General features: G+C 40.4%; 1 protein-coding gene across 1 annotated transcript in view; it reads left to right on the top strand.

The window, feature by feature from the left end:
• Positions 1-25,928, top strand: part of LOC149146657 (ADP-ribosylation factor 1) — a 100,801-nt gene that overhangs the window by 42,125 nt on the left and 32,748 nt on the right. Inside the window, exon 4 of the mRNA XM_089453255.1 lies at positions 19,012-19,030. Coding sequence (XP_089309381.1) covers positions 19,012-19,030 — 19 coding nt within the window. The remainder of the gene's footprint in view (positions 1-19,011; positions 19,031-25,928) is intronic.

Here is a 25,928-nt window from a genome sequence, read left to right as displayed (position 1 = left end):
ATTTTGCCGGAGAAGCGAGGTTTTGAGCCGGGAGGGCTGAACAATAGTCTTCCTCTAGCAAATCAATCCAGTAGAAGGGGTGACGTAGTCTCCTAGAGGCAAGACGCTGGCCCAAGCAGTGATTGCGCTAGGATTTCGCAGTGTTTGCCGGAGTCAGGTCACTCAGTGGATCAGTTGTGACTTGGAGAACGAGGTAAACCCTCGTATGTATTTCTTGCTACCGTGATTTCTCTGAAAGGTTAGCCGGTGTGAGAGGCAACCTATTGTACTCAGATTCTTCTTGCTTAATAATACAAACCCTATATCTGTTGCATTGGTTTTCCCGCATTGGGTTTTTCCGGGGACATGTCCAAAAATAACGGTGTCCCTTGTTTGTTTGTCTCATCTATTGTTTCATTTTATGATCTGTATGTCAGTGTAGTCTGAAGTAGTGTTTTTCATCACTGTTTATAAATTAAATAACTTGTTGAATGAAATAACAAGTAGGAGATGCTAAACCAGTGACTGCAGTAGGATTTCTGCTTGTAAAGATTCAGAAATATTCATAGGGCACATCCGATGCTACCCCAAATAAAAAAAACCCTAGCTATGATAATGAAACCCTAGCTATGATGATGAAACGCTAATGCCAAAATGCATTGCTAAAACCTAAATGATGAGCCTAATATAAAGAACCATTAAAGTCCTAACCCTAATCCCCATGTTTGACTATAATACCTAGTTCCAATAAAAGTCACATGAAAAGTGCATATAACTTAAACTAGCCTTTGCTCTCTAATCCTTGAAATCCTAATTCCTAATAAATTATAATTCCATGTACATAAATTCTTGCCCTAACTCCTAATATATGATATTCCTAATAGTCTAAAACAAAAATCTATATTAACCCTCCACGTGTCCCAATTGAAAAGAAAAACTTTAAATCTTTCACTTGTTGCTAGACTTTAAAATTACATAAAAAATGACATAAACCTCTCCTAGTCGGCTGCCTTCAAATAAAAACTTTAAACACAGTTCAAGTTGGCTTCTTCATAGTTATGTCGGCCCTTAAGTCAACCGACATGTCCTTATTTCGTTGCGGAAAACAACTATAAATACAGGCTTGAGCTCATTCGTTTCATTTATCCACTTTTCGGTGAATAAATCTCAGAGAAAAGGGCTCGGACTTGAAGTGAAAAAAGAGAAAAAGAACGAAGAAGCTGTGGATCATTGTTTGGACAACGAATTAGATCTGTGGACGATTTGAATATTGAGCTGTGGAGAAGTTAACTTCAAACCTGTAACTTGGCCCTGTATCTGTGATCTGTAGAAGCATACTGTTGGACCTGTGGAGGAGATCTGCGAATGCAAAACTTTCAGACCTGTTGAAGATCTGTAGAGACACGCCTTAAGATACCCATATCTCTTGCGGACCTGTGAAAAAAATCTCTCCTGCGGATCTGTGGTGCCATTTGCAGATTTTGTTGGAGTCATAATTTTTGTTGCAAACCTTTATTATTGGATTGCTACAGACTCTTCTTGAAGGCACAATACCTGGGCACAATTTTGAATTTGTCTTCCAAACTTTGAAGCACAGGTTTTGAAGTGTATTTCAGACCTTGGAGAGCTATCTAGAAGACTCTGTTGCAACAGACTTGAAGTTACAACAAGACATAGGAAGCAGTATAGTTGAAGCAACATCATTGAAGTCTTGTGTTAGGAGAGAGCAACTTCATAAAGCTGACTTACAGCCTTTTTGCAACAGACCTCGGAGACATAGTGATGCAGTTCCTAATGGTCATCTTAAAATAGTCTTGATAGCCTCCTCTTGTAGCAGACCTGAAGAAGATCTTGTAGATCATTTTCAAGTAGCTCTCTATTGGAAGTATTCTGGAACAGACCTGGAAGTTCCTAGACAGAACTTGGTGATATTTTTGAGTATATTTAAAGAGGTTTTTGGAGCAGCTATTGAAGAATCTCTGAGCAGTCCTATAACAACACTTTGAGCAGCCTTTGAAGACCCCTTGAAAGCACTTCTTGAAGACCTGTTGACTTGTTGGGACATTCATTAAAGAGCTGTTGCAGTTGAGAGCAGTTTTTGAAGCATTGTTTAGAGCATCTTGAAGGACTAAAGTTATTGGAGCAGGCTCAAGTAATCCTTTTGAAGTATTATTAAAGCAGATCTAAGAGCATTATTGAAGCATCATTTGGAGTTGATTATTGAAACAACTTGAAGCCCTCATGAAGTAACTTTGGAGAAACTTTGTTTGGGGCATCATGAAGAGCATTGAAGACATATTTGCAATTTTCAAAGTTGTCATTGATTATTGAAGTATTCTTGGAGACTTTTCTTGGAAGACACATTGTAGCAGACTCCCATGTATTGTTGAAGCAATGTTGCACGAAGCGCCCCCCGGCAGTTCCAAGCCCCGAAGCGCGTCCCATATGGAAGCGCCTAGGAAGCTTGGCCCGAAGCGGCGCTTCCGAATTCGGAAGCACCGCTTCCTGGAAATTTGGAAGCGCGGTATGGAAGCGCCGCTTCCAGGCCTCCGAAGCGCGCTTTGTACGACGCTTCGGGCCTCAGAAGCGTGGCGCTTCGGAGGAGGAAGCGTATGCTTCCCGTACGCTTCCGTATGCTTCGGGAAGGAGGTCGCGCGCAAAGCAAAAAAACAATTTATTTTTTATTTTTTATTTTTAAGTTATGTTAACTTAGCATAAAGGGGGTGGGTTAGGGTGAGGTTAGAGTGAGATTAAGGTGATAAATGAAAAGAATAAAGCCCCCATTCATTCCTCATCTTCTCACTTTGAGTTTATGAGAGTTGGAGAAGAGAAGAGAGGAGAGGAGAAGAGAAGAGAGGAAAGGGGAGGAGAAGAGAGGAGAGCTTGGAGGACTTCATCTACAAGAGCTAAAGAGATAAGTTCAAACCCCAAACTCCCTTATTTTTTTGACAATTTTTTTGTATTTTTCTCCTCCCTCTCCTACTCTTTCCCATTGCTTCTACTTGCTCCTTTGCTTACAGGTTGTCCACCACCTATATCCATATTCCAAGATGGTGTTCTTTTGGCTTCTATGTATCATTCCACTCTTGGTTTTAATGATGGCAAAGGGGAATAGGAATAGAAGGGAAGAAACACAAGAGGATAGTGGTTCCAATATGAGTGACCCAATGTATGATGAAATGGAAGGGTTTGAAGAAGAAGGGGATGAATCTGAAGAGGACACTGAAACACAAGATGGGAAAGCTACATCAACACCCTTGTGAAACTATGTGACCAAACTTGATGGGGGAAAGGGTGGTGGATCTTACAAATTTGTGTGCCCTCATGGTTGTCATGAAGGAAAACCATATTGTGGTTCATATACCCGTTTGAGGAGGCATCTTTGTGGGGTGCTGGACAGTGATGAAAAAAAGGGTCCTGCGGGGGTACAAATTTGCCCAAGCATTTCAACTGAAGAAAGAAGAAAATACATCCAAATAGAGATGGCTGCACAACAAAAAAACAAGAAACAAAGAACTCATTCTGAATCAAGTGCAACCTCTAAATTTGGTAGCTGCTCATCTCCTCATGGTACTTCTGCAAGCTCTGGAGGTAGAAGAACAATAGGGGATTTCCTTAATGTTGCTGGGAGGGATGATGTGGATGGAAAGATAGTCCGTTTTCTTTGTGCTTGCGGTGTACCATTCAATGTGCTTCGCTTTCCCTATTGACATGAAATGGTAAAGGCCATCAATGAAGCCCCAAAAAGATATAAGGCCCCCAACTATGAGAAAGCTAGAACAATGTTATTAGAAAGAGAAAAAGCTAAGGTTCAAAGAGCTTTGACATGTTTTACAAATGACTGGGTAGATTTTGGGGTATCCATTGTATCAGATGGGTGGACAAATATTAGAAACCAACATTTGATAAATGTTCTTGGTGTTTCTTCTAGTGGTGCAATATTTATTACATGTCATGACTCCTCCTCCATCACTGCATCTGCACAAAACATTGCAGATCTCCTATTGAAATCAATCAAAGATGTTGGTCCGAATAATGTGGTTCAAGTGATCACAGATAATGCAGCAAATTGTAAGGCAGCAGGAAAAATTATTGAGCGTACTCATCCACACATCTTTTGGTTTGGGTGCCTGGTTCACACATTGAACCTTTTGATGCTTGATATTGTGAAGCACAAAGAATGTGGGTGGATTACTGAGATTTACAGGAGAGGGAAGCAGCTCATTAAATTCATCACAGGGCATACAAGGGTAAACTACTTCTATGGCACTTACTCCAAGTTGCAGTTGCTTAAAATTGCAAAGACAAGATTTGCTAGTTATTACCTCACCTTTAGGCAGCTAGTGAAGGTGAGACAAGCTTTAACTAATTTGGTGTGTGCTGAAACATGGGATGAAATTAACACTGACATAGATGGTGCTAATGCAGTTAAGGACAATGTTCTTGACAGTTACTTTTGGTCACAGGTTAAATATGTTTTGCAATTCACCAAACCAATTTATTACATGATCAAGTTTGCAGATTCAAATCGACCAGTAATTGGGGAGGTGTATGAGCAAATGGATAGCATGTTGGGGCAGATTAAAGACATTGTTGAGCCTAGAGATACCAACTTGTACAATTATATTCGTGTAGAGGTGCAAAACCAATGGGAAATGCTAAATGTTCCATTGCATGCATTAGCATATGTTTTGACACCTAAATACTATCATCCATCATGGCTTTCAACACTAGCACCTAGGGGGGAAGCAGGAGAAAACCACACCAAGATCAAGAGGTTCACAAAAAATATATGGCTGCATTGAGTAAATTAATCCCTGATGAGGAGGAGGCTACATTGGTACGGAGACAGGTGAGCAACTATACGCTTAACACTGGTCCATTTGGGAGCATGCATGCAATTAAAGATCGAGAGACTTTTTCTTCTCTTGAGTGGTGGAACATGCATGGAGGGGGTACTCCACTTCTACAGGCTTTGGCATTGCGGGTGCTATCACAGGTGGTAAACACTTCTTCTGCAGAGAGGTGTTGGAGCTCTTATTCTTTCATCCACAGTGTTAAAAGGAACAGGTTGAGTTTAGACCGGGCAGAGAGCTTGGTTTATGTTCATTACAACTTGCGATTGTTGTCCCATTACTGTGAAGATGCAAAGTCTAATAAAGACCTGTTGATTTGGGACAAGAATCTAGAGGAGCCCAATTTGGAGGATGGAGTGTTGCGATTAGAGCAATTAGAGGATGCTCTTATCCAGGTATGTCCATTGTGGTATGAATTTTCCAATTTTTCCTTATAAAGCATTTCTCTAATTCATGTTTTTAATTTTTTTGTTAACTAGTGTTTCTTTTTTTGCATGAATTTTTTGAGCGATTCCAGGATGATGATGATCGTGTTGATATGCCACCCCCACCCCCATCTGGTTCCTAGGTTCCATGGTTCAACACCAACAGCAGGGGGTTCTTCTTCATCAGTTTCAGTGCCACAACTTCCACAAGCACCATCTTCTTCATTGCCACCACGTGGAGGCCCCCGCCCGCCGACACGTTCTCTTCGTGGTGGAAGGAGGAGAGATTAGTAGATATATTCACAATCTACTACTTTTTGTCATAGATTACTCATTAGACTTGTAGGCTTGTGAATTTGAATTTTGAACCTTTTTTGTCTTGGCGGTGACCAAGTGACATATTTTGTAAACATTATTATTTGAATTTTGGACATGACAAATGTTGACAGTTGCTCACTTGCTAGATAAATCATAATATGCTCTATGTTTTATGTTTTATAATATGCTTAAATGTTTTATGTTTTATAATATGCTTAAAAATTTGATGTATGTTTGTAATAGCTAGAATATAGATGATTGTTGTACATACTAGTAACTACAATGGAATCATGGATGCCATATCTATCTTGATTTATGCAAAAATATGCATGTTTTCATGTCTTCTACAATTAATTTGCTATTTGGGATGTTTGTTTTGAGTATAAATGCAAAAAAATATAATATATATATATATATATATATATATATATATATATATATATATATAGTAGACGCTTCCACGGATGCTTTGCTTCCTAGATTTTTGGAAAATGACGCTTCCGCGTCCCCGCTTCCAAAAAACGCTTCCGCTTCGCTCCCGCTTCGTGCAACATTGTGTTGAAGCTTAGTGAAGAGATTCTTGGAGATTCATAAAGACCAAGTCACAGACTTACTGAAGACATTTTGGAAGTCTCACCAAAACCCTATATTGCCTAGAAGCTATGGGTTGGAGCCTGTGCCAATGGAGAGGGTTGGAGCCTCATAGAGACAAGGTTGGATCCTTGTGGAAGATAGGGTTGGAGCCCTAGAGGTTGGAGCAGTGTTGTGGGGGAGCGGCCCCCCCCCTCAATCCCGCTCCCATTCCGTGCTCCTAGCTGGAGCGACTTGGGAGTGGGTCAGGAGCGCGCTCCCTAAAAAAAACACTCTCTGCCTTTTCGGGAGCGTTTTTCCCGTTTTGCAATGATGTTCCAAATGCAATTGTTTTTCAAAGAAACAAATAAGTTTTGAGTGGGGCAGCTTAATGATCAAGTCTATGGCCCTAGTATTGATATGCGATTCATGGTAATGTTAAATTGCGAAAGTAAAAGTTACATTCTCCTTAATTTTCATTTTCATCATTTTACTTAAATTTTTAACATTACCATGAAATGACTCAAGATGTTTGAGAGTGGTTCCAACCTCATTGGATTTCATATGGAGAAAGTAGAATTTTAGATTTCATTCAAAATCCAACAGACTTATCATTTTTCAGGATTGCAATGTTTACATTGAATATTGTCATGTATTAGGGTATGGAACTCGTATTTAATCAAGAACACCAATCTCTCTATGTACCTGGATGTTAGTGACATTGGTTGTCGAACGCCTCTATCAAGACCCTCCTAAAAATGTACGCATCACTCAAACAAAATCTTGACTTGACATGCTATGCTTTTTCTATCTTATGTTAATGCTTAGAGGGTGATATTAATGACAAAGATCCCTATACAGATACAAAGGTAATGACAAAGATACCTCTGGATATTAATGCTTAAAGGGTGATATTAATGACAAAGATCTTGATTTTCCAACAAGACTAAAAAATTAGACATTTCTCATGGTGGCAAGAGGCCCAAGCATAAGCAATAGATAATATATTTACTTGTCTTTTCTAGTTTCTAGTAGTTTTTATAACTATTGACTCTTTCATATTTATTATGATATTTTTTTTAAACAATATATGACAATTTAAGTTTGAAGTTGGCAATTATAACTCATTAGTAATGAATTATGAATATGATGCTTCACGAAAGTTGAAAGTTGTTTCATTTCATTTTATAACATTTCATTTCATGTTAGATATTATTTGTTGTAATGGTTACACTTAGCTTACAAGTACAACTTTGGTGATCAATGATGATAAATGTTATATATTAAATTTTGAAAGCTTGAAACTTTAAGATTGATGAATCATGAGACTAAATATGTTGTATGTTACTATGTGACTAACTTGTGGACGTGGTTGATGAAGATTATAACTTCTAGATGATTGTTGTTATATGGTTCAATCTATGTTTTTGTTTTGTTTTGTTTTGTTTTTGTTTCTATTATTTTTTTTTTAAATTTTTTTTTGTAATGTTTTTTTTTATATCTAGTTCATCATTCTACGTGTTTTTGTTGACATATATGTATCAAAATATAAATATATATATATTATATAAAAAATGCTCCAGGATTCGTTCCCAAACCGGGAGCTTTTGAAAATGTCGCTCCCGCACCCGTTTTCGCTCCCGCTCCCGCTCCCAAGTAACACTGGGTTGGAGCCTCATAAAGACCAAGTTAGAGCTTGGCACCATACAGGTCAGAGCCTGGTTGATTGAAGATTGGTGTCTTCATCTAGGGTTGTATCCTTAAACATTATTGTACTTGATTTATTAAAATACCTCCTAAGATGAAATTCGTCATCAAAATCATAGGCTTACCTAGTTTGTTACATATACTCAAGGTCCTACTAGGATCATTTACATTACATAACTTGCAGAATAGGTGTACAATGACATGTAAATTGCTGATAGATTAATCGATCTTGTTGAAAATTTTTGGCACTTCCGCTTCCTTGGAACTTTGACAAATTGAGTGCAACAAATATCACATAAAAGTTAGCCCCAAAAGAAAAAATGTTCTATCAACATAAGATTTAAAAGAACCTATAGGATTCAAGATGATGATGTCAACCATAAGGGTAACTATTTTTGCAGGGAAAGGAAAAAGGAACTACTTCTTTAAATTGTATTTTCGATTTATTTCCTTATCAATTTACTCAAATTTTAAGTGTAGGCACTTTTTGGACGTGGAAGTAAATTCTGCATGGCTCATAGTGAGATAAATTGAAAATACATGAAAAAATGAACACATTTTTTCATGTATTTTTAATTTATCTCATTGTGGGTCTATCAAAAATATGCAGAGTGCGTGCTCTTTGGATGCGAGTTCCTACAATTGAAATTTGGGTAAATCTATAAGGTGGAAAGTCGAAAACATAATAAAAAGGTAGTTTTATCTTTTCAAAATTTCTTGCCCTTTGAAAATTCATAACTCTAATATTATTATTTTAACTATTACTTTATTATTTTCCTTATGAGGGCCATTTAAGGCCTCAAATTTTCTTTGATGTATTGTTAGCATATGGTCCCTGGTTACGAGAAGCTCTTTTTGTGAAAATTCCGGTACTAGAATCCTATTTCCACAACTGATATTATTTCTCCTAATTGTTAATTAATTAGCAATTTATTTGCTACGACAAATATCGAAATAAATACACTGCAACCTTCACAAACAAAATACTGCGGAAAAAATAATGTGCTGGAAACTGAGAAATGCTAGCACACACACATAAAAATAACACAATAATTTTTGGACAAAGTCCCCGGAAAACACCACTTGGGAAAATTGATGCAACAGTTGAGGTTTAATTATTAAGCAACAATAAGAAATTATGAGTACAACTAGATGCCAAAATTTGGCAATCCTACAGAGAAAAATACTAGCAAAAATCTAGCGAGGAATTTTCCTCACCCCACAGGCAAACTTGCGGCACGACACGCTTCAGAAGTTCGGCCCTCTGATCATCTGCGTCAGCCTCTGTGCTGCTCTGTGCAACTTGCTGGACGCCAATCCTTTGACTGGTCTCTAATGAAGTCGTTTTGCCTTTTGCTGACTGGAAAGATGCTTCTTCGACACTTTGGGACTCCTTTCTGGCCTTTGGAACTGAAGACGTCTCTTCCTCTCAGCGAATCGATCTTTCCTCTAGAGGCCGCTAGGCTGCCCCAATGTCAGCCTCTCTGTGGCACTTCTACCTCTTTGCAAATGCACTCGTTGGATTTGGAATGCCTCCTTCAACCTCACTGTCTCTGCCTGGCAATTGACTGCTTCTACTTTGGAAATCGATCTGCCAAGAAATCAAACTGCTCAAGTGTCTCAAGTGTATTCTCCATCACCACATTGATCGATTCTTATATCTTCCTGTTGGGACTCCAACGACCAAGATTAAATTTTAATTGATGGCTCAGATCATTTTTGGATTGATCCGTGTGAGTTTCTAGAGAATTCTCACATTGAATTAATTAATTATGAGTAATTAACTAGTTTTCGTAAGTTTAGACTTAGAAAACATTAAAAAAATGGTTAATAATCTAATTAAGTCATCTATTGGTGGAATTTCCAGAAACGATTTATGGGTTTTGGAAATCTCATGTATTCTAGCCTCCACCGAATTTCGTTGCTAGGACATATGCATTGCTACAGAAACTAACACTCAGTCTTAGCGAGGACTGTGTTCTCACTAGTGTTGCACATCTTGCCACAACACCCTGTCTCTGTATCATTTCCTGTCACGTTGCTGATGTCTGGCCATTACTGCCCACCAACTATTGCACAACTTTGATGCTGCATCTGTGTTGCTGATGACTCTGCCGTACTGCATCTGCACTGCAACTCCCTCTCATCTATTGCTGCTGCAACTACAATTGAGAAGCATCCAAAACACTGAATCATCTGTGATCATCATGATGCATTTGTTTCCGGAGTCCTTGACTGCTACTAGCATCTGCACTTTCACTGAAGAATCTGCGCCGCTACTAACTTTGCTATTGAGCCACCTACTCTGCTGCCAACACTGCACTGGGCTCCTCAACATCTGACCACAACCAGTCTGCAACTGTCACTCTGGTACTGATTGCATCGACTGCCATTGATCCATTCTGCTACTAAATACTGTGGGCCACCATAGCAAGGTAATGATTCATGAGGTGGATTCCTGAAGGACCCTGCCCAATCTCTGTAGCTCTTTGGGGCTACAACTCCAAGTCACCCCACCTCACACATGGAGGTATGGATGTCATCTATCTCAGCATGTGCTACTGCCTGGTCCTGCTTCTCCTGCTTGTCCTTCTTTCTGAGCGGACACCGGGTACTGTAGTGGCCAAACTCACCACACCTGAAGCACTTGACCTTAGATAGGTCCTCCTCCTTCTTCTTTTGCTCCCCTTTCCCCTGACATGGGACCCTTTGGTGCGAGGGCCACATTCTCCTCCTCCTTCACACCCTTCAATCCGCTGCTACTGCTACCACTGATGGAGCTCTTTAGAAGAGCTCCCCTCAACTCCTCCTGTTGTAAGTCAGCCCACATTTTGTCCCATCTTGGTAGCGTGTCTCTGCCTAATATACTTTGGACAAAGACTTGCCAATCCTCAGAGACACTGTTTAGTGCCAACCTCACTAGCTCTGATGGTTGAGGCGCTGCCCCAACAACTGCAAGCTGGTCTCGGACCTCCTGAATCCTGGTGAGAAAGGGATCTATGCCTTCCCCCTTCTACATCTTGATGCATCTCAGCTTTTCTTCTAGGAACATCTTCTGCTGCTCAAAAGTACCTTGGTATAGTGTGGAGAGAGCTACCCACATTTCCCTGGCAGTATTCTTGCTAGAAATATGCGAGACTATGTGATCTCGGACTCCATCCAAAATCATCCTCTTCGCCCGCGCCATCTCCTTCCTGTATTCCTTCAGCTGATCCACATCCTAGGGAACTGCCACCACATTATCTATGTAGGCTTTCAAGCCATATTCATCTAGAAGGAAGGACATCCTAGCCTTCCAGATGACATAGTTGGAAGCTCCATCCAACCTATCTTGATCTCTAAGCCCTGCTGTGGCCATCTCTGATCAAGTCGAAAACTCCTTCTTTCCCTCTGCTTGGTTGCTGCTCTGCTACTCGCACTTTCTCCTGGAATGTGCAAATCTGCTAGCTGCTATTGCCAATTTGCCTGGAGAAATCGAACTTCTGAGACTCGAAGTTCCATGGGAGAAATTTCCCTCTACTGTGTGTGCTTTTCTCTTCCACCCGACACTGATTCTACTATTGCAAACTGCAGCAAAACCCTCTACGTCCAACCAAAAATATGCTTAGGGAAAATCTGAGCTGCTGCTACTCCCTCTGACTGCTGGAATCACAATCTCGGGCAATTCGACTTTTTTGCAACCCTGCAACCGAAAATCAAATTTTTTGCCCCAACAATTTGGCCCGCATGTTAATGAACTGCGCAAATTATCTCCAAGCAGGGATGTGTTACAAGGGATTAGGAGGCTGAGTTCCTTATTTTGAAGCCAAGCGAAGGACGCATATAGAGAGGCCAAGCATTCATTCTCCTTCCAGAAATTAGAGGCCGAATCATTTGTGTACCAACAGTAAATTCAAGAGGTCAAAATCATATGTTACAAGCATTTATTTTCAAGGAGGGCCGAGTAGTATTCTCAAGAGTCCGAATGGATTTAGGGACTGCTTGTCTTGGGTTCAATTTCATAAGGTGTAATGGCAAAGTGAGGGCAGAATTCACCCCTATTTCAGACTGAAATTCTATGCCCAGAACTGAAGTATAACCTCTTCAATCAACCACAATCCATTAAAGGAAAGAGCCAACTAACTATGCACAGTGAATTTCAGATTTGAGAATTTCCCTTGGGCCGAGTTCATAATCAAGGCAGAGAGGCTTAAAAAAAGGGTGCTGTAGCAGCTTATTAGTTGAGGTGACCAAATTGTACTTTGGGCGTCCAAGAGAGTCAGTATTGGCATAATCTTGTAGCAGCTGGGTAATTGTTTTGAGTATCAAATTGGAATTATCGAATCAGCTGGAGCATCTTCCAGGTGCTAAAATTCTGTTGTTGCTCTCTCTAATAAAAAAAAATCAGAACCTTGCCGCACATTTGTCCTCAAGCTGCTCAATAAATGTTTGACAAATTTAATATGAAGTACCTGTGCATTTCTGTTTGTTAATAGTGCCATTCATATGAACAATTTATGAGAAAGTGGTGATATTATAGTGCTGGTTTGAAGTCTGAAAATCTATACATATATACATGAATTATACCATTGCTCATTGTGCCCAAACATTAGTTTAAAGTTTAAACTACCCTGACAACAGCAATAACTCAAGCTTGTAAAGTTTTGTAGATGTTCTATGCTAAGAGCAATTTCACTTTTCTCACAGCAATCATACAAGTAGATAAGCAAAATGCAGATAGAACATATAAGCAGATCTTACAGAAGACAAATCAGAAACAAGAAAAATGTATGTGTTCGTTTCGGCGGTCAACAGGATGCTTCAACCAGCAAAGTCTCCTTTGGTCAGCCAGCCCAGCATGTGTCACAACAACCCTCAACGCTGGTCAAACTTCTGCGAAACCCTAGCAGCAGAAACATCCTCTTTGTCCTTCCCATGTGTGGCTGAAATTCGTCCTCCAGGTAGCTCGTACTTTTAGGATGAGAGAGGAAGATGTGAGTGTATTATATTCTCTCCAACTTTTCCTGTATATATATACATCAATGAGGGTGTGTGACACATCTGTTGGGCATGTGAGCCTACATTACAAAACTGGCTGACCTTGCACATATAATTTATTAAGAATAATAAATTCAAAATATAAGTTCTGCTTATCGGATTAAGACTATTTTTATATGGATTTTACACCTCTCAGAAAGAGGAATCCAACAAAAATATTAGCCTCTTAATCTGAGCATCAGAACATGGAGTTTGGACCTAGTTGTCCAAATTTAACACTCCCTCTCAACTAGGGAGAACTCCATCTATTAGTGCAATTAACATCGTGAGTCATCCCGCCGAAACTTGCTTTGCTGGCTTCTTTATTTCAGAACAGAAGTGGGTCAGTCACAAAGACATCATTCCCTGACTGACATAATCAGTCCAGAGGTCCCAGACCTCACAAATCTTGATCCCAGATCAAGTGGTTGGACCATGCCATCCTAGATAGAGAGTACGGCAATCTCTGATGCGTCCATCAGTCTTTGCTAATAGTCTCTAGCTTTTCCACACCTCATTGGCCAAATGAGAGGTACTTCCCATGAGCCCTGAACTCAATGGGTAGGATGCATACGGGGCACAGATTAAATGAGTGGCGAACCAGCTCAATAATCACAAGGGTGGGGTAGAAGCATTATGAGTGCTTATAGCTCCGAGAAGCTATCCCCAAAGCCCCCCAGAGCTCCCAGAGCTCATCGTCCAACAGGACCCACATCATAGGGTCTTTCCACGACACCAAGACTCTCACGAAAGGTTAGGAACTTGACCTTCCCCAGGGGCTTAGTGAGAATATCCGCGACCTGCTCATCAGTTCCTATATGATCGAGCCTTACGGCGCCTCGCTGTACCATATCCCGGATAAAGTGGTACCTGATATCAATATGCTTGGATCGGTCGTGGAACACAGGATTCTCAGTCATACGAATCCCACTCTGATTATCACAGAGTATTACAGTGGTATCTAGCACATGTTGGAACAGCTCACTAAAGAGCTTCCTCAACCAAACTGCTTCACAGCAGGCCATACTAGCAGCAATGTATTCGGCCTCCGCGGTGCTCAAAGCCACCGACTTCTGCTTCCTGCTCATCCATGAGATCGAAGCAAAACCAAGATTGAAACAGCATCCAGATGTGCTCTTACGATCCACCACACTGCCAGCCCAATCGGCATCAGTATATCCCCGGAGTATCACACTCCCGGCAGTGTATCTCAGCCCATGGTTTATCGTGCCCCGAAGATATCTCAAAAGATTCTTGGCACCAACCCAGTGAAAATGATGAGGCACAACCATCTGTTGACTCAAAGTATTCACTGCAAAACATATGTCCGGACGGGTGTTCACTAAGAACATCAAAGCTCCTATGAGTTGACGATACTCAGTAGGATTGACCAAGATAGGCCCTGCAGCGCTGCCACTCAACTTCTTAAAGTTGAGTTCCATTGGTGTCGACACGGACTTACAGTCCACCATCCCAAATCTTTCCAGAAGCTTCACAATATACTTTCCTTGAGAAAGGAAAATCTCTCCAGGTCTCTGCCAGACCTCCAGACCTAGGAAATAGTGCATCAGTCCTAGGTCTTTCATCTCGAACTCAGCAGCAAGCTCCCTCTTACATTGATGAATGAGAGGGTCATCACCTGTCAGGAAGAGTTCGTTCACATACAGCACTAGAATGAGAGGCTTTCCTTCCACAACCTTAAAGTAAAGGTTTGGATCAGCATTGCTTCGAGTGAAGCCCAGCTTCATCAAGTAACTATCCATCCTCTCATACCAAGCTCTGGGTGCTTGCTTTAACCTATAGAGGGCTTTCTTCAACCTGCAGACATAAGTGTCTTCGATCTTGAACTTCAAATCCCAGAGGTTGTTCTACATACACCTCTTCCTTTATTGCACCATGCAGAAAAGCGGTCTTGACATCCATCTGATGAAGACTCCATCCTTGCGTAGCAGCAAGGGCTATGATGGATCGGATGGTGGTATATCGAGCCACAGGTGCAAATATATCGTCATAGTCAATTCCTTCCTTTTGAGAGAAGCCACGGGCAACAAATCTTGCCTTAAACTTTTCAGCACTCCCATCAGATCCATGTTTAATCTTGTAGAGCCATTTAGCGGTGACAATAGATTTGTCCTTCGGTCTCGGGACCACATCCCAAACATCATTCTTCATAATAGCCTCATATTCTTCATGCATAGCATCCTTCCAGACTTGATGCTTGATGGCTTCCTCAAAAGATCCAGGTTCAGATTGTATAATAGTACTCATGGCAGCTAGATACCCTTGGTATCTACACGGCTTCTTGCTTTCTCGGAATGTTCCCCTTGGGGCAGCATGACCCTCAGCATCTTCGAGGGTGTCCCAGAGCCATGATGGCCTCTTTCCTAGAGAAGGGGAAGGATCAATAGGGTCCATTGGCCTTTCAACATCAGGCATAGTCTCATCCTGGGGTTCTTCCAGATTTCCAGGTCTTTTCTTCATGGTTTTCTTCAGATCTAGGAAGATCTACTACTTTCTTTAGGGAAGCATCTTCGTCAAAAGTGACATCATGGCTTATCTCTACTTCCCTTTGACCAGGTACATAGACTCTATATGCCTTAGAAGTCTCACTGTAACCCACAAACATTCCTTTCTTCCCAGTAGCATCCAGCTTACTTCTCTTTTCTTTTGGCACATGAAAATAGACAGGACATCCAAAAATTCTAAAATGTGAGACATCAGGTTTCTTACCAGAGAAAACCTCTTCGGGAGTTTTGGAGTCCAAAGCGGAATGAGGGCATCGGTTTTGAATGTACACAGCAGTATTTTATGTTTTCTCCTTCTCCAAAAACCCAGAACATAAAAGAGAGAGAATACATTTACAATAGAAGTCAACACTTTGACTCTTGATATCTGCAGAGATCAGTTGAAGACATATTACTTCAAATGATTCTCTAAGGTGACTCCTTCACCTATCATAGAGCTACCTCTCAATCATTTGCCGCACTGCTGTGTAGCACCTTGCTGTACCATCATAGTGTGTTGAACTTTGATGACTGAGTTGCTCCTGAACTCATCATCATTCTACCCTGCTAATGTGCTCATCATGCTGCTATTATAACTTCTCGTTGCTTCATCATGCTGCAACACTCTCCTTGATGCTTCATTATACAACTATATGTGTATTAGCCTTAGCTGCTTGCTATGGCTTGCAGCCTAGCAAAGCAGCTAGGCTATAGTGCAATCTCAAACTACACAATATCTAGAGTGAGGATATACATATACCTTGACTGCTGTGAGATAGATCCATCGGAATTGTTCTCACCAGAATTATGACAGTGCTGAGAATGTTGTTATCTGAAGTTTATAATGCTTCATTCATCTGAGATAGGTACATCATTTAAATGTTGAGACTTACTGGTCCTTTTGAGACTTTGAGCTTGCTGTTTCAGACCTCTGAGAAAGACATCAAAGCCTGCACCTATACAAAATACTACGCCACACCTTATCACGGATATCTTGTGTCCATCCGAAACCTGTATACACCTTCTAGCAGTGCGGATCTCTGCCCTCATACTCATCCAAAGTTTCTTCTGCGTTTTCCAGCCAAGATCTAGCTTGACTGTACCATAAACCCATGAGGTGCAGTCAAGATCTTCAACGAAAATGCCTGCGGCTTCCTCATGACTTGACTGTAGTTTCATTACCCTTATTTTGGCTCCATTATCACGACTGTGGCTCTCAGCATTCCTCATAGTGGCTACAACAGCTTTTAAGGTGTTTCCATATCTGCGTATAACGTATTACAGTCTTCATGAATAACATATAAAGGCCTCTTTATTAACTGTGTTTTGCTGCGGCTCATCTTCCACCTTAGACTGCAGTTGTTCCTTTTGTGATTGCGGCTATCCCTTGACAACCTATGATGTTGTGTTCCCTTGACGGCTAGAACTCAAGATTGCAGCTCCTCTTGCAGCTCCATGTATTTACAATGGCTGCACACAATGTTTATCATGCGTGTGATGCATGTATATGCCTCCACGAGCGGCTATTATATGACGGCGTTGATGCGTGTATCCCCGAGCGGCTATTATATGACTGCGTTGATGCGTGTATCCACGAGCGGCTATTATATGACTGCGTTGATGCGTGTATCCACGAGCGGCTATTATATGACTTGCTGCTCGCGAATTGCGCTTCTCTTCCTCTGACAACTGTAACGCCAAGCCAAACCTCTCAGCACGCCGGTGCTTCTTTTCCAAGTCCGACAACTGTAAAGGCCCTGCAACGCTAGCAACTCCGTTATCTTCCCCCTCATTTGACGGCTTCTCCACGGATGCCACGACGGCCGTGACGGCTTCGACGGGGTCCACCGACTCTCCCATTAACGAATCTTCGCACTTCTTGGTGACACATTTGAGTTGGGATGCTTCGTCTCCGGAAGGCGCTTCCACGTTAACTGCCTCAGATTTTTCTGGTGTATCTTCTGACGGAGGAGCGGCCTGCTTTTCATGCGACTCAGGGCACTCGCCTACGGCATTCTCCGGCAGATCTGAAGAATTTCCCGGGCATTCATTCGACGAAGGACCGGGAACGCTGGGGTTCGAATCCCTCTTAGAAAGTTCATCACGCAGCTCCTGGATCTTCAATTTCTTCCATTCGTCGCCATTACCAGAAACCAAAAAATTAATGAACCCACAGAAACCTTCCACTGAAACCCTCAAAGCCTCGTAGTTCGCAGATACAACGTAAGTGTTTCTGCCTGCGTTTTTATGCCCAACGTATTCCAGCATTGTGCGTATATATATTCATGAAGCTGTTGTTGCGTATCCACATACATTCATGTAATTGTTGCCTATTCCAATTTATATGTTTCCATGAATGGCGTAGAGATTCATCAACCTGATTGTAATAGATAGAGTTTGTCTTCACCTCAGCTCTGATACCATGTAAAGTTTTGTAGATGTTCTATGCTAAGAGCAATTTCACTTTTCTCACAGCAATCATACAAGTAGATAAGCAAAATGCAGATAGAACATATAAGCAGATCTTACAGAAGACAAATCAGAAACAAGAAAAATGTATGTGTTCGTTTCGGCGGTCAACAGGATGCTTCAACCAGCAAAGTCTCCTTTGGTCAGCCAGCCCAGCATGTGTCACAACAACCCTCAACGCTGGTCAAACTTCTGCGAAACCCTAGCAGCAGAAACATCCTCTTTGTCCTTCCCACGTGTGGCTGAAATTCGTCCTCCAGGTAGCTCGTACTTTTAGGATGAGAGAGGAAGATGTGAGTGTATTATATTCTCTCCAACTTTTCCTGTATATATATACATCAATGAGGGTGTGTGACACATCTGTTGGGCATGTGAGCCTACATTACAAAACTGGCTGACCTTGCACATATAATTTATTAAGAATAATAAATTCAAAATATAAGTTCTGCTTATCGGATTAAGACTATTTTTATATGGATTTTACACCTCTCAGAAAGAGGAATCCAACAAAAATATTAGCCTCTTAATCTGAGCATCAGAACATGGAGTTTGGACCTAGTTGTCCAAATTTAACAAAGCTGATTTGACAAATTCTCACACTGAAGATTACAATAAAAACTTAAAAATTTGATGGGAATTTAAGGAATTTTGGGAAAGGAACATTACATTCTCCATATTATTTTTTGCTTTAGAATTTCCTTAAAAATGTAATTTTTCATGAATTTAACGATAAGCCCTTGAACTCTCAAAATCATGCAAGTCTATACATTGTAGGGAACGAGGAAGAGAGCAGTTCTTACTATTAACATTTATATATAATTTGGACTCTGCGTATTATTGGATGAGTTTTATAGATAGATCAATAATCTCAAATTTAGAATTTAGAAATTTTCTTTTGTGGCTTCCAATGGAAAATAAAACATATGGGAAAGGATTATAGTCCACAACAATAGAAATGTGTCAAGGGAAAACGACATCCTAATAGTAAATAGTAAAAGAGATATTCAGTGGATTTGGTAATTCTATTCTATTGGATGCAAAAGGTAGTTTAACTACCAATTTTGTTTGCCATAATTTTTAGACTTTGTGCAATGCTGCTTATCACGTGTTTTTGGTTATAGCCAGTGTTGCCATTCTGACATCAGTGATTTGGTTTAATTGTAACAGGTGGACAAACTAGTATCAGGTAACTCCAAGTTCAGGCTTCTTAGATAGTTTTTAATATCAGGTCACTATCCATGTTGCTGCTCATTTAATTTTTATCTAAATATGGCATTACATCATTGTTAATACATGGCCATTACTCATTATTTATTTGTTTCTTTTTTTTCCATGAGAAATATCTTTATATGGAATATGAGGATTATACATGTTTTGGTCCTCAAGGAACTGCTCAAACTCAACAACAAGGCTTGAAACCATTACAACAGAGCTCATCATGTTACTTGCAGGAACCAAACCAGTGTGGAGAAGATAGCAATCATTCCTCCCAACCACTCTAGATAAACCCAATTAACAATAGTCATTTCTATTTATAAGATAATAAAGTGTACATGAACACCGCTTGTATTTTGTAAGGGTTTTCTTTGGGTGACTTCCTAGAAATTCTCAGGCTTTGTTAAAATAGTGATAGTTATTTATCTAACAATTTGCCCAAAGCTTAAATCAGTGTCAATATGAAAGAAGAAAACAATAGTTTTTATGTTACGCAGAGAAAATTTTGGGCCACAAAAAGGAGATACAATCTGGACAGAAATGGCATTCAGTTGACATAACTCAAATATTGCTACACAAAGAAGACACAAAAGACACTCAGGTTACATTAATGTCAACATTAGCTAAAAATGACATTCAGGTCACATTACCTCTGCTGTGCATAGGTTAAAATTATTTTCCTGAGATAATTTTGACATAAATCTGAAATTCACTGTGGCTAGTTAATTGGCTCTTTCCTTTAATGGACTGTGGTGGGGTGAAGAGGTTATACTTCAGTTCTGGGCATAGAATTTCAGTCTGAAATAGAGGTGAATTTCAGTCTGAGGGTGATATTCATATCATTCCACAGTCTATGTCAGATAAATTTCTGATGTAACTGAAAATGGGTCATATAATCTTTAACTTCAACCAAGTGTTATTGTTGTTCATGAGACAATGAACAGAGATCACTTATTGTAACATTTTAATAATGAGGATGAATATTTCAATTAGTATCACAACTCTTTTATCAGACTTAAATGCTCCCAACGATGATAACTTTCTTTTTGTAATGAGAAGATTTGCCAACAGCGAGAATATTTGAGATTATACGTGTTTACACTCTAGAGCATGTCATGACTGTTGGAATCACGATTGTCGTTACACCAAAACCTGCAGGTGTTAGTAAACAGATGCATCGCCAGAGTTAATGGATCCACAAGAGGCGGTGAAGCACAATATTGCGAAACATGCGGGGAGCACTGGTTTATCCAATGTCTAACAATACCCCCCTCCAGCGCAATCCAGGTGTGATTCGAGCTCGAGATCTTTGGCTCTGATACCACTTATTGGAATCACGATTGCCGTTTCACCAAAACCCGCAGGTGTTAATAATCGGACGCATCGCCAGATTTAATGGATCCACAAGAGGCGGTTAAGAACATGTCTTGAAACACGCGGGGAGCGCTTGTTTATTTAATGTCCAACAATGACCAGCGATTTCAGTGTATGACATCATAGGGCATTACTACTATTGTAAACAGGAAAAACATGTCACCCATCAAAAATCCCTTTGTGCTGTGGGAAGTTACGCGTTCAAATTATTATACTCATCCATGTAACGGTGGTCATTCAATGAAAGCAATATGCTTGCAAACAGTTGAGGCACATTCATCACCATGCTATAGCATAAATATCTAGATAGATGCAATTTGTGAAAGCAAATTTATTCAATTATTATTAAAGTGTAAATGCAGTGGAGAGTACGCCTTTAAATGGTGTTAAGAAACATATCAATCAAGCCACATTAATGTGAAATTTCCATGGTTGCAGTGACTGGGTATTATTCTCTTAACTTATGCAATTTATTTGTCTTCCGTAAATTAATATTACAACAAATAATGAACAATCCACTACTGCAATCTTCACAAATAAAAATGCTGTAGAAAATAAAGTATTGGAACTGAAAAAGTATGCACACACACAATAAAATTGACACTATTATTTTTGGACAATTGCCCTTGGAAAATCCCCAAAGAACCAATGCAATAGATGAGGGTTGTAATATTATCTTCAGCGAATAGAGAATTACAACTGTTTGCCTTTTTAGTAAAGCCCTGACAATTTTATCTCACTAGAAAATATCTGGGAAAACCCTTTTCCATCTAGCAAATCGATTTGGCCTCCTCTTGGCCAGTCGCACCTCATCTGGCAACTGACACTACTGCCTGAAATGTGCACTGTTGGATGAGGATAATTCGTACAACGTTCGGGACACTTCCCTGCAAGTTGTCCTGCCTTCCTTTGTCTCATGGAGCAGTTCGCTCTTCCTTTCGACACATGTTCCAACAACTGGCAATGATATGCTGCTCCTGCAACTCGCACTGGGAATTGGCTACTCGCACTAGTTGAATACGACCTCCTTTCTGGAAAACTCAGCCTCCTCTCCAGACTTTGGAAAACTAGAAACCTCTTGAGAATTTCTCTGTAAATTCTCATTGCTGAAACCCCATCACTGACTCACTCCCTAGCTTCAATTGTGCCCTTGCTGAATATTGCAACTGGGTAAGTCGAATTGCTTGACTCACTCGATGTCTTCTCCAAACCCTTCATCTTGTTCTTATAATCTGTCATTAGAGTCTCAACAACCACGATCACATCTCAACCATTGGCTAAGATCATATTTACTCCATCAATTAGCTTTTTTGGAAGTCTTTAGAGCAAAATCGAACTTCCCCAATTAATTCTCTTTAATTAACCAATTTTTCCTAAGTTAGACTTAGGAAATATTTAATTATTGGCTAATTAATTAAGTTAAGGTGTCTCCAAGTCTTTTCTTGCGAAACCTTTTTGGGGTTTTGGAGATATCATGTTTGTTAAACACACATGGACAGCAAACAATATGAAAGATAAATCAGTGAATTCATTTTTTTTATTAACATAAGATACACATTTATAGTACAATAGGTGACTCTTGGGATTCAGATCCCAAGGTCTCTTGGACTGCTTAGTCTTTCCGGCTTCCACACTAACCCTTTAGGATTAGGTGTCCAACATTCCCCCCCTTAATCCGAAGGGTTATGTATGAGTCCAAGAAGAGAGCTGTAATACAAAATGTGCAAAAATGCATGGCAGCACTAGGCTGAATGTGCTCTATGAAATGTTGGTAAAAAAGGGCGGTGGTTTAAGGATGACCACCAACACTGGAACGCTTAGTGCAGTTCCCGGAACTCTTCCAAAACTGGCAAGAAACTGAAGTTTTCTGCTAGAGGAAGTGTTCTCAATCTGTGATGGTTTAAGGATGACCAACAACTCTGGAATGCTTAATGCAATTCCTGGAACTCTTCCAATACTGGCAAGAAGCTGGTGTCTTCTGCTAGAGGAAGTGTTCTCAATCTGTGATGGTTTAAGGATGACCAACAACTCTGTAATTCCTGGAACTCTTCCAAAACTGGCAAGAAGCTGGAGTCTTCTGCTAGAGGAAGTGTCCCAGATTGCCAACTGAAGGCATGTTCAGGCATCTTTGTCTCTGGCTGCAACTCTGAAACTGGTGTGGCAGGTTGTGGCTCAGGCTCGCTTGATGTGACTTTGAAGCTTGTAGATGACCATCATTTCCCCCCCTGTCAGGTACAAGGTGAGAAGATGGAGAAAACTCAACTGCAAGACTGTTCAATACTCTGGAACAAGTTCTGACATGTGTTTGGAATATCTTCTTGGCTGTTGATGCCCATTGCCAAGAAGCGATCCATCCAAGATGAATCTTTGTTCTTGCAGGACGTTTGTTTCTGAAGCATCTGTGTGAAGAATGGCTGGTTTTATGACAGTGCTCACATGGATGAAGATCAAAACAGTGATCTTTCAGATGGCCAACTCGATCACAGTGTTGGCATTTCACAATCTGTTGTTGTTGTTGTTGTTGCTGTGGAAGAGGGGCAGAATCTGGAACAGCTGGAGCTGAACTGTCATGAGGAGCAGGTGAACTGTCATAAATGAATCCAGCACTCTGAAACTGAATGGGCTTGGCATAGTCTGGAATATGAAAGGACAAGTCCTTGTCATATCCAAGACCAGTTCTGTGCTTGTTGTGGACAAGCTGTTCCCAAGGTCTGATGATGGGCTTGGGAAGTGCAGACTGAGTTTCTGCATCTGCATGTACAGCTGCTGCTTTATCTGAATGAACTGTAACATTATTGACTTGCTGTTTATGGGAGTCTGCTTCATTGTTCTGAACAGAAACAGGTTCAGAATGATGACTCCACTGGTGTAATTCTTCCTGCTGTAGCTTTGTTTCAAGCTGCAAAAACTCAATATTCTCATGTGCAGTTTGCAGAGAGGTTTGGATGTCAAAGAGAGTTTCTTTGTTAACTTTGACTGTGCTGTTAGCAGTGGACATGATTAGAGTTCTCAATAATTCTAATATTCTTTCAAGCTTAGGCATTTTTCTACACCTTAAAAATCTCCAAATCCCACAAAAAATGTAAGCTGCTAAATATCTTCAAGTTGCACAAGAGAGCCCTATAGCTTAAAGGGAAAAATCAACCAGAGATATCTTGAAACTGTCAAAATTATACAAATATCACCAGACTTTCAGAGGTTCTGTTCTTTAAATTCAGCAAATGTTAGGAAGAACAGTGGCTGTAGATAAGTGTAACCACAGAAAATACAAGTTTGTAGCCTTGGGGCTAGATCATTCTTTATGGAAGTCGCTGTAGAAAATACAAAGTTGGCCTATGCAGGTCAGGAACCAACTTTAGAAAGATTGCTTTAGGTCTGGAACCAACTGTCTTCTCAAATTAAAGCCACAGAACTGAAACAAAGTTTCTGAAAATAAACAGGCAAGAACTCCTCGACTTCAATCACCAAAATCATTTTAACCAATTCAACTTGGCATCTCTAAAAGAGTCTGCTACAGCAAAGATAATATGGACTTGTACAAAATACAAAGCATTCGACTTTCCAACAATAATTTATCAACCACCAAAGTATGCACTCGGTCTTTCTAATGGAGGAAATACATATCTTGTCAAAAAATGTGGTGTGGTGAACAGTGTATGAATTTCAAAACCCAAACACAAGCCAGTTGATGGTTTCCTTCCCACACACGCTGCTGATCAGACTTTGGGCTTTTTTTTTTTTTTGTTGAGACAACAATCTTGTCAGCAACGACAGAAGTAGTATTGAATCCTACACCAAAATGACCAATCAAATTGTTGTCAGGACCAGACTTATTTTCCTTGAAATCCTGTAAAAACTTGGAAGTTCCGCCTTTTATAGTCTCAAGACTGAGACAAAGAGCAGTACCCAATAGAGTAATGTCTCGTTATCATTATATGGTTTTATGTGGGTCTCCACAACTTCAACCCTTCAAGCTCTGGTCAGAGGCGGACGAGCTCTGTAGTTTTGGTATCACCAGATCCGATTTGGTGATTCCGCAACTCAATCTTTACATATGCTTTGAAAAAATATTTAAAAACTTCAACGTACAACTTATTGCAAATTATTCAACTTAAATCAATGCAACATATCCATACCACTCATGGTGGTCATTAAAATTCTGGAGGTAAAGAGTGAAATTTGCTCAAAACACAGGGCTGCTCAATGAAATTAGTTTCGCTCGCAGAAACTGCACGCTTTGTTTACCTGTAATTGAAATGGACGGCAAAACAGATGCTGTCTTTGGAAATTTGCAGCAATTTAAGATTTCTAAACAGAATAAAGAATCACAACCCCTTATGTCATATACTAACTTGATGAAACACTTGATCGATACAGCCGATGATGCTCGAGCGCTAAATACAGAGTCACTAGGGAACCGACAATGATGTTGCTGAAATCTGGAACGGAATGCACCAGCAACTACCGGCCAACAACATCAAATGCCAGCCAACCGACAAAGCCATTTCTGACGTTATAAGCTTCTACACAAGCAAACCTAGGACTGTTTTTGCAATCACTGCATCAGCGTTAAATCGTTCACAGCTCCAATCCTTCCTCTATTCCACGCGACCTTCAAGAAGCATCTCCATGCTCGCCGCACCATAACCAACATTCACATAGGCCACCATCGCATGCACCTTTGTTCGACTGTTCTAACAGCACCACCTTGACGTTCATCCATTTCAAAGAAGTTATTCAACCCGAAGAAAGAATTGCAAAATTAGTCATTGTCAAGCGTAAAAACCGAAAAATGATTTTAACAGGTTACTGGTTGGAAGCCGATATAATAAATAATGTTGGTGAGAAAACCCTCTGAGGCTTATGGCAAAGAGATAGGAAAACGCTTCATTTTTTGGAGATATTCCGGTATAAACTCTTTCTCTTTCTCAAACCCCACAAAACTGATAAACATGCATTCGTCCGCATAACATACAATACCATACCATACGATCTACTCCCAATATGCAAAAGAGATTGAAGCCACGTCGTCTATCTATGTCGGAAGCATTGATGTCTGAGCAAACAGTGAGCAAACTCGTGCCACTTAGCACCATAGCCAAAACATGTAACACCGCAAACTCGTAATAGAACCAACAAGACTACAATTTCGAGTGAAAGAGATAAACTCCCTGCGGGGGTCTGTCACGTGAAGAACAATACTGTATCAGCGATGCGCAGCAGCAGCCTCAATAACCAATTCCACTTCACGTCATCAAACAAAAGGATCGAGACCCCTGCAGGCCAATCGACAATTCTTGACTCCAAAGGAGAAAGGAACACGACCATACATACTCCAGTTTCAACTCGAGGGAGCAGAGGTTAAGATTGAAGTTTCTGTCGAATGAACGGCAGCCAATTCCAGCGACTCAACTTGGACTGGACTGTGATAGCCAAGCGTAGAGATTGTGAAAGGGTTGCTATCTTACCACCATGCGTTTCAAGCAGGGGATGAC

The sequence above is a fragment of the Pinus tabuliformis genome, chromosome X (genome assembly GCF_031772625.1).
Source record: "Pinus tabuliformis cultivar Carrire ecotype Pingquan chromosome X, CPIR1, whole genome shotgun sequence".
Taxonomy (NCBI): domain Eukaryota; kingdom Viridiplantae; phylum Streptophyta; class Pinopsida; order Pinales; family Pinaceae; genus Pinus; species Pinus tabuliformis.
Note: the sequence above shows the minus strand (reverse complement) of the source record. Positions and strands in the feature narration are given on the sequence as shown.